Source organism: Tarenaya hassleriana, unplaced genomic scaffold (assembly GCF_000463585.1).
Source record: "Tarenaya hassleriana unplaced genomic scaffold, ASM46358v1 Cleome32, whole genome shotgun sequence".
NCBI lineage: Eukaryota > Viridiplantae > Streptophyta > Magnoliopsida > Brassicales > Cleomaceae > Tarenaya > Tarenaya hassleriana.
Genome location: NW_010966372.1, coordinates 361,896 through 370,780, shown reverse-complemented (window position 1 = coordinate 370,780; position 8,885 = coordinate 361,896). Strand labels below are relative to the sequence as shown.

The 8,885-nt window shown below is 41.8% G+C and overlaps 3 protein-coding genes across 4 annotated transcripts in view; 1 reads left to right on the top strand and 2 right to left on the bottom strand.

Annotated features, from left to right (window-relative positions):
• LOC104821152 (AUGMIN subunit 7) overlaps positions 1-3,355 on the bottom strand; it is a 3,546-nt gene extending 191 nt beyond the window's left edge. Inside the window, exons 1-10 of the mRNA XM_010551953.1 lie at positions 3,164-3,355; positions 2,829-2,914; positions 2,574-2,635; positions 2,302-2,393; positions 2,134-2,162; positions 1,908-2,004; positions 1,299-1,389; positions 697-804; positions 281-379; positions 6-150 (exon numbers count right to left, since the gene is read on the bottom strand). Of these exons, the coding sequence (XP_010550255.1) occupies positions 6-150; positions 281-379; positions 697-804; positions 1,299-1,389; positions 1,908-2,004; positions 2,134-2,162; positions 2,302-2,393; positions 2,574-2,635; positions 2,829-2,914; positions 3,164-3,297 (943 nt within the window). The 5' untranslated portion in view covers positions 3,298-3,355. The remainder of the gene's footprint in view (positions 1-5; positions 151-280; positions 380-696; positions 805-1,298; positions 1,390-1,907; positions 2,005-2,133; positions 2,163-2,301; positions 2,394-2,573; positions 2,636-2,828; positions 2,915-3,163) is intronic.
• Positions 3,356-4,123: 768 nt separating this feature from the next.
• LOC104820819 (xylulose 5-phosphate/phosphate translocator, chloroplastic) lies at positions 4,124-5,787 on the top strand. Its single transcript, XM_010551437.2, has one exon. It carries the CDS (start codon positions 4,286-4,288, stop codon positions 5,570-5,572), a length of 1,287 nt encoding a protein of 428 aa, XP_010549739.1. The 5' UTR covers positions 4,124-4,285; the 3' UTR covers positions 5,573-5,787.
• Positions 5,788-5,816: 29 nt separating this feature from the next.
• Positions 5,817-8,674, bottom strand: LOC104820818. Of its 2 annotated transcripts, XM_010551436.2 has the most exons (3): positions 8,395-8,674; positions 7,003-8,103; positions 5,817-6,648 (listed from the first exon to the last, which is right to left on the bottom strand). In XM_010551436.2, the coding sequence occupies exons 2-3, from the start codon at positions 7,611-7,613 to the stop codon at positions 5,949-5,951; spliced, it is 1,311 nt and encodes a 436-aa protein (XP_010549738.1). In that variant the 5' UTR covers positions 7,614-8,103; positions 8,395-8,674; the 3' UTR covers positions 5,817-5,948. The 2 variants fall into 2 exon arrangements, with proteins under 2 accessions (XP_010549738.1, XP_019058936.1); XM_019203391.1 differs by having other exon boundaries at positions 7,003-8,674.
• Between the last annotated feature and the right edge of the window lie 211 nt (positions 8,675-8,885).

Below are 8,885 nucleotides of genomic sequence, written 5' to 3'. Positions count from 1 at the left end.
AATGCCGAGGTCCCGATTCAGAACAGTTAAAGCGGCTTCACATTCCGACACGATTCTGGTAACTGAAGAGGGCTCCCCAGCTACTGTTTCAGATGATCCGATTGCAAGTGCTGCGTGTGAGTCTCTCAGATTCTTCAAGTTCCCCAGGAACTGTCTCCAAACAATGTGGACCACAATGTTCAGAAACTGTGGAATCACACATCCATGCAACGTATATATGTTGCGATGGTGATGGATACATGGAAATGGCATACCAGTAGAAAGACAACATTAAAGGTACCTTTAAGAGCATCTTATATGCCTCTAATAAGCGGTTTGCAGCAGGGCCAAAGCCATGAAGCTGAGGCACTTCCATCATGTGTGTCCATGGACGTATTTCCTGCAAAATCCACACATAGCAGATATGCAGATAAGAAACTGCCCTTTGCCGATACCATAAACGCTCGTGCAAGGAAAAAACTACTTAGTTTCACTAAGGATATCGACCAAGTTAAATTCACGAGAAATTCCACACTTATCACAGGTAAAGTACTGTCTCTTCGGTACAAAGTACTCAAAACCATGAGACGTCGATGATCTGTAAGATTTTCTCCAAACACATCTAGAGCAATCAATACAGGATTATGTGATAGAAAAGATCTCTTACTGACATCACCAGAGCCAGCCACATCGAGTCTTAGACTGAAGAAATAGTACCTTTGTGTAAATTGTATTGAAAGCCCTAGCAGTTTCGAGAAAGGATTCCAAATGGGTCCGTAGTTGCGACTCCACTTCAGAATATTCTTCATCAGGGTTGTAAGCATGCTGAGAGCAGAGAAACAAGGAAACGAGCCATGTTTAGTTAAACAATCAGGAAATATGACAAACGTGAAGCAAAGGGTTTATTAATTTCCAATAAGAATATACATATAAACAAAATTAAACAAATCGATGAAAAAGAACATCAGGAGAGAAAAACATTCATGCTGCCTCCTAGCTATCAAATAGCAAGAACTTGTAGGAAAAGTAAGATTTGAATGTGCAAAATTGTCGGTAAAATATGCAAAGAATTGTCTTAACTACCTACAAGCGGAGGGTGACTTCCACACTGCCAGCTAGAGAAGGTAGCCCTAGGCTCTATACTAATCAAATGCCAGACGCAATTTACAGGCAAACGCAATGTCAAACAATAAATTGGTGAAACAATTACGAATTAAGATCATACATGTACAAAACAATATCTGATCAAACGGCTAAGTTTGTCCAATTGTTATTCAAAACAACAACAAAACATTGAAATATGAAGCAAGGAAACACACCTTCGCCGCCAAATCATCAACTTTCTGTTGAAGATTTGAGAGTATCTTGGTCTGCTCTGCAAGTTTTGAATCTAGCTCTGAAACATCTGGTCTGCAGATAAACTTTGATCACAGAATATAACTACATCGGCTGAAATATTAAGCTATAATCTAAGGACTCGGGTGGCACTTGGCGAGTACCGTTGGCTTAGATCATTGATGGAGCCTTAATACAACTTAAAGCTCGGTTTAAAACTCAAATAATCAACAAATTTCAGTAGCAAAAGTTTATGACTTTTGAGAAGTTTTTATCTCTCTTCCATTCCCCCAATGTATACATCCTTCTACTGGTGTCAACACCATAGGTGCTTTTAAAAAAGCCATCCTTACAAGGAAATCATCCCAAAGATAGCTCATGTGCATTTGTGGTAAGAAATTTGAACATAAGAATAAAGGTAAAATTAGTAATGAAACTAATGGTTCTTCATGTGGTCGAATTTGACATGATTTTTATTTATATTCCCCTACATCACGAGCAACAACCAGAATGATGGAAATATTTCTAAGCCTGAATGGACAGAGAACTGCAAAACACTCAATAACCAGGAGAGAAGAGGAACGAATGCTTACAGTGGGTATATGGACTGGATCTGCACATCAGCAGGGAACAGCTTGCATTCTTCAGAAAATATCAGTGATTGTCTCCCCGCTATAGCATCTATGAGCTGAATGTCTTTGGCAACCTGTTCATCGATACTGAGGAATAAGGCAAAACCATTGTTATGCACAAAGAACAAAACCAAATTCAGGACAAGAATGTAGAAAGTTGATAGATAAGTTATGCTCGATATGAGCTGAATATCTTTGGAAACCTGTTCATCAATACTGAGGAATAAGGCAAAATCATTGTTATGCACAAGAACAGACAAAATTCATGGCAAGAATTTAAAAGGCTGGAAGATAACAATGCTCTACTCGAATAACACAAGTAGAGAAAGTGACAAGAGGTATGTGCTAATTCCACCTCCATTCTGGATTATCTGAGTAGAGGCTTGCCTCCACCAGATCAACAATATGACGAAGCATTTCCATTCGATCTTCATAAGTTCCACGTCCCTGAAACGGTAACAAACTAATTGCAGCTTCAAGGACGATAGTTATGGATGAAGAATGGAATTAGAGCCATGCTAGGAACCAATTTCTTGGGCTTCAACAAAGCCTGGAACTTGAACAGATAAGAGCAAAAGCAAGACACATAACAAGGGAAGACCTGGAAATGTTGGCAAAGAATCTTACCTGAATAGCTTCTATATCCACAGTGGCTGTAATCCCTAGAAACTTTGCAATCTCTGCCAAATCTGAAACCGAGAAGTCAACCTATCTATGGAACCAAATATATTCATTGTGGATCTGATCGAAACTTTGACAACAAAAGCTTCGTTTCCAAAATTTACGGCAACTAAATCCATTTGAAAAGCATATACTAACATTGTGTGCTTCTCCAAGATTAATTCTGTACAAGTAAGAGAACTGATTCAGAGCAAAACTTACACTGGATACGGACAGTTTCTTCGTCACGAACACCAGCATCCCCTTGAAGGTTTTGCTGAGAGAAAGGCGATTTATCACCCAGTAACCTCCAAAACAACAGAACGAGTAAAACAAATCAATAATCTCTTAACTTTGATCACTGAACTCAGCGAGAACTCCCAAGTCAATCAGGCAATTCAAAAGCACAAAATTCTCGATCACAGCCTAATCAAAACCAGAATGGTTGTGAATGTAAATAACAAAACCCACTAAGGCTTCGATCTCACTCGAGAACCAAAATGCATCAAAACGGATGAATGTATCAGAAGTCGAAATTCCTGCAGCAGGAGCAATACTTGAAAAAGAGCCATTCGAGAAGAGCATAACGTTCCGTGCCGGCGAAGAGGAGAGACTGAGCAGGAGCATTAGCCCTTGGGTAATTAAGCGTCGCAAGCTTCTTCTGTATCTCTTCCATCTGCTTCGCCGCCATTCTCTTCTTCCCTTTCACCGAAACCGGCGACGTCTCCGACAACGATCCGATCCCGAGATCTGCCAAATTATCTCTACACAAAAAAAGTTTCTTTTCAAAGCATGGGCTTATTTAAATGGGCCCTTTTTCCAAATTCGAGGAAAGCCCAGTTTTCTTATTAAAAGCTAAGGCCCAGTTTCGGCCTCCTACTTTCTTTTTTATTTTTTATTTTTGTAAATCCTAATTTCTTTTTATTTTCTCATAAGACAAAAATAACAAAAATATCATTATATAAAAAATACCCTTATTTTGTTATTTTTACTTCAACATATACTCTTTTCGATTGTGACCATATGACCAATGTGATCCAAAATATAGTGTGATCACATTTTAATTTTATTGATTATAACGTTAAATTTATGGTGATCTCACTAATTCATTATGTTCACTTTATATATCTTACTAATTATTTGATTAAAACATTTTATAAGTAATGAGATAACACATGACCACACTATATTTTGGGTCACATTGGTCACATAGTCACAACTGGAGAAGAGTATGCGTTAATAAAAATAACAAAGTAAGAGTATGTATGTTGAGAAAGTTAACACATAAAAAAACACGACAAAACAGGAATATACAACCGTATCCGCATTAATGTTAACATATAAGGAAAATAAGAAGTTTTAATTTCATTTGAATTCACTTATTTTAAATTCAGTTTTATAAAAATGGTATGTACCTAATCATTTTTTTGTATCAATTCAAAAGACATCAGCACATATACCTCTCTCTCTCTACACATTCGGATACGTGTGTATGTATATATACATGGTAATTGCGAAAAAGGTATTTAATTTATCATCTTCGAAGGGGAGAGGGGACAAAATCCACAGTACTGATCTTTCAAATTTTCTACTCCAAACGGATCTTTTAGGTTTTCCTCGACACTAGCCACCAAAGTTATCTCCTTTCGTCATCTCTCTCTCTCTCTCTCTCTGCAGCAATGATCTCGCTGAATCTCTTTCCTTCATCTTCTTCCCTGAACCCGGGTCTCCTCCGTACGACCCGGGCCCGACAAGACCCGACCCGACAATCTCCTCTTCTCGCCACCGGCAATAAACCCGTCAATGGCGATTACCCATTAGGGTTTTCCCCGATTCCCAAATTGCGGTTTCGAGGTTTCGCCGCGAAACCCCTGTTTTCAATCGCGAATCCGGAATACTCATCGGGGTTTTCCAGAAGATTCAGATCTATCGCCGCCGTTCCTCCGCCGGCGGAATCGGCAGCGGGGTCGTCGGAGCCCAGTCCTGACGGCGAGTACGAGATATCGGCGGAGGAGACGGATGGGAAGACAAAGTCCAAGACTCTTCAGTTGGCGATCGTGTTCGGTTTCTGGTACTTTCAGAACATCGTCTTCAACATCTTCAACAAGAAGGCACTCAACGTTTTCCCTTTCCCATGGCTTCTGGCTTCGTTTCAGCTTTTCACCGGTTCCGTCTGGATGCTCGTTTTGTGGTCGCTGAAGCTCTATCCTTGTCCGAAAATCTCCAAGTCCTTCATCATTGCTCTACTGGGTCCTGCATTGTTCCACACAATCGGACACATCTCAGCTTGTGTTTCATTCTCAAAGGTGGCCGTGTCCTTCACGCACGTCATCAAATCCGCCGAGCCAGTGTTCTCGGTCATCTTCTCGTCCTTTCTCGGTGATCCATACCCATTATCAGTCTGGTTATCGATTCTCCCGATTGTTTTTGGTGTCTCTTTAGCTGCAATTACTGAAGTTTCGTTTAACCTTGGTGGATTATGGGGCGCTATGATCAGCAATGTTGGTTTTGTCTTAAGAAACATTTACTCGAAACGCAGTCTGCAGAACTTCAAAGAGATCGATGGACTGAACTTATACGGTTGGATCAGTATAGTTTCATTGCTCTATCTATTTCCAGTGGCGATATTCATTGAAGGGTCACAATGGGTTCAAGGGTACCACAAGGCCATTGAAGCTGTCGGAAAACCAGCAACCTTTTACATGTGGGTGTTGCTGTCAGGAATCTTCTACCATTTATACAACCAGTCGTCGTATCAGGCCCTCGACCAGATCAGCCCCTTGACATTTTCAGTGGGGAACACGATGAAGAGAGTAGTCGTCATCGTGTCATCGGTCTTGGTGTTCAGGAACCCCGTTAGGCCGCTGAATGCTCTGGGGTCAGCCATTGCCATTCTTGGCACGTTCTTGTATTCTCAGGCAACTGCCAAGAAGGTGAAAACCGGAGGAGGTGACAAGAAGAACTAAGATCAAGACAATCTCCGGTCAAGGTTTAAAGCTTCAGGACAATCACAGATAGCTTTTAATTCTTTCTCAGTTTTGCTCTGCTTTGGTCTTTTAGGACTTCAAAGTCTTTTGATCCTTAAGTTCTTCAAATAAGCTTTTGAGAATCGTTGTTCTTAAGACGTGGCTGTTTGAACCGATTGTTCTTCATATAATCAATTTTCATCTGTTTGCTCTGATTGATCTGGATTCAGTCTGATGTCTGAGATTCTTGAAGTTTTTCAGGCCATTTAAAAGTCGAAACCCAATGACAAAGCATTTCTTCCTAACGCAATGAGTACACAAACTGTACACAAAAGTCACAAAAAGAGAGTTCCTTCTCATCACCTACAGGCCTTCTTCACCAGGAATAGTGCCGGAACCGTCTCTGACTCCGACCAGTCCTCCTGAAAGGTTTGCAAGCGACGATACTAAGATCAACCGCCGCAGAAAGGGCCATGAAGATGGCCGCATCTTCCACACACATTATATGGCGCATTGCCAGTTGCACCACAGGCTTGCTGCTCTTCCCTTCCCCTTGCACTCGGCAGCTCATTACAAACCCGCCCCCTTGTCCAGAGGGTCCCAAACCCGAGAAGTCTCCGCTGCTCTGAGGGCTCGGAACCGGCGTTCCTGCCGTAGTAAGCATCTGTCTGTCCATGTCAATGACAAAGTCTCCACCTTTCTCGGCACTGATAAGAACCTCAGACATCAATACGTCGCCATCCCCTTGCCAGTTTGACAAGAGGTGAAACCTGCAGCATATAGAGTCCTGGAGCCCACGTTCCCGCCAAGCCTCAAGCTTTCCCCATGGCTGCCAGCTGTCAGGTCGACAAGGGTCAGGCCGGACCACCAGCCAAGCACCTGGGTTCGACTTGGTGACCCAATCACAGCCAGTGGATGGGACAAAGGGAGTTGTTATGAAGGCTGCAGCCACTGCAAAGCCAGAGAGATCGTGAATCTTCACTTTCCATCCCTTCCGTTCACGTCTTTCTGCCTCGAGCTCCGAGACATCACCTAAACTTGAGCAGTATCCGCTCAGCGGGTCGCCATGTGACACCCTGCCAAAGCCATTTAAACACTATCCCAAATTTCATTTACCATGAAATAATCACCTTAAGCTATAAAAAGTTCGTTAATTTACATTCCATCAAGTACAAAAGAGCGACAAATAGCATATAGAGAAACCACATAAGAAAGTTTTTGCAAGAATGACACCAAAAAATATTCATCAACAGAAAGACAGAGTTAGCTTTTAAGACAGAAGTGTCTTACTTTCTACTCTGTTAAACTCAGAATCATGTTTACCTAAACAATGCAACACTGATAAAAACTATCAGACAAGCCGAAATCCAAGCACCAACTGGCTCAAGAGGGAAAGGAAGTTTTCAAGTAAAATGCGTAAACAGCATTACCTGTCTCTACTAAACTCGCAACTGAAAATGGGTTGCTTAACTGAGCCACGGAGCTGAACTATCTGGGGGCTTAGTGTTGTAATATCCTCAAACTGAAACACGAAACGTGGATCAGGATCGAGCTTCACCCTCAAGTGAAGCTCCGGTCCAGGCTTCGTGCTGTCACCTTTGTTCTTGCCAATACCGATCCAGCCATTGAAGAGAATTACAGGTTTCCCTTCTCCCCATTCAGGACCCACATCCAGCTTAAATTTCCCAATCTGCTGTCTCTTAACACCAACCCCACCATGTGAACCTCGTTTACCAATGAACACAACAATCTCTAAGCAAGCATGAGGACTATAGAAGCATCGAGGGGTCAGAAGAGCTCTTAAGTCGGACTCTTCCAGATAAAAACTCGAGGGAACACTGTTACCATCAGGAGTTGCATCTGGAGATGACATCAAAGGAATTGGTGTTGCTTGAACGGGAAAACCTGGAAGCTTTATATCGCACGAGCATTGGGAGGATAGGGCCTGAACCCATGATTTCAAAGAGGATCCTAAGATGGTTTTTGGAATCCTTAGACCGAGTGAACCTACTGAAAGCCGAGTAAATGCCTGAGGATCCATTAATGTTGACAGTGTTTCTGCATTGGATCAGAGAAGAAAACCCGTGTGGCGGTTAGACCAGCCCTCCCGGCCAAACCAACACCCAAGAAAGCAGGACGAGTTAAATCTACCAAAACCAGAAACCAAAAGAGGCATCCCCCACTCGTATCATTTACCTTCTTGAGAAACGATACTACCGAGTTTGTGAACTCGATTACGAAGGAACAGTCAAGTGTGGAACTTTGGATTGGTCCTTGCTGGATTTAGCTTAATGTTGTTCTTTCACCGGTCCTCAACTTCAACGCCAAGAAAGTGTAGAACAATTCAAAGCGGAAGAGAATTCAGGCGTACACTTTCCAATCAAATCCTGAAAAGGCAAAACTTTTACGAAATCTAGACACTCCCTTGTTTCTCTTTTTGAGCCGTCTAATTGAATTGCAGCTCCAGTAGAGCAAGGCTCGTTGATCCTGGCATTTCCCAGGTGTCTTGTCTTTCCAACAGAAAAGAGAAACTTTTCTCAACAACAAAGAAAGAAACGTTTTAGTTTTCCGACACAGAGAGAATCTTAACCTAAGAGATCAGAATCACTTGAACAGATCCTCTAAATTCAAGATAAATATCAGTTAATCCACCCAAACAACAAACCAGCAAGCAAGGGCAAAGTGAAACAAAGAAACCGGCATAGTGAAGACTCAGTCAAAGTGAAAACAATGATTCGGAGGAGGAAAACACAGAAGAAACAGGTTTCATGTTACCAGAGTTAACAAAATGAGCAAAAACCCACTTGAATTCTGATACAAACCTATCGGAACCCGTGAGCATATTTTCCGCAGGGAAATCAGAACCTTGAAAAATCTTTCAACTTTTCTGTGCCTCTTTGTTCATCAGAAGGAAAAGACCCGGAAACAGAATTCTCGATCTCGAGAGAAAAATGCGAGCAATAATTGTACAATTCCAGGAGACAAACGTAATATCCGTCGAACGAAACGAAGAAGGTGATGATGGGTTTTTCTTCACGCAGCCCAAAGAGAGAAACCCTCTCTCTCTCTCCCTCTCTGCAAGAACGTAAGTATATATTGTATCCGAAGAAAGTTGCACTACTCGCCACGAAATCAACGGGGAGAATATAAGCGCAAAAAGGGTATCTAATTTTTTCCTAATGCTTCTTTGACGGAAGACTGTGTATATATATATATATGAGTACGTGAATACAGCTGGAGGCAACGCCATGTTCATCATATTTCATATTTCAGACAAAGGAAAGGACGAATCGCTTTCAGACACATAAGCCTG

Coding starts and splice junctions, on each gene's coding strand:
- LOC104820819 (XM_010551437.2), top strand. CDS start 4,286: ATGATCTCGCTGAATCTCTTTCCTTCATCTTCTTCCCTGAACCCGGGT.
- LOC104820818 (XM_019203391.1), bottom strand. CDS start 7,613: ATGGATCCTCAGGCATTTACTCGGCTTTCAGTAGGTTCACTCGGTCTA. Junction 6,649..7,002: donor TGCGAGTTTAGTAGAGACAG/GTAATGCTGTTT, acceptor TGGCTTTGGCAG/GGTGTCACATGGCGACCCGC.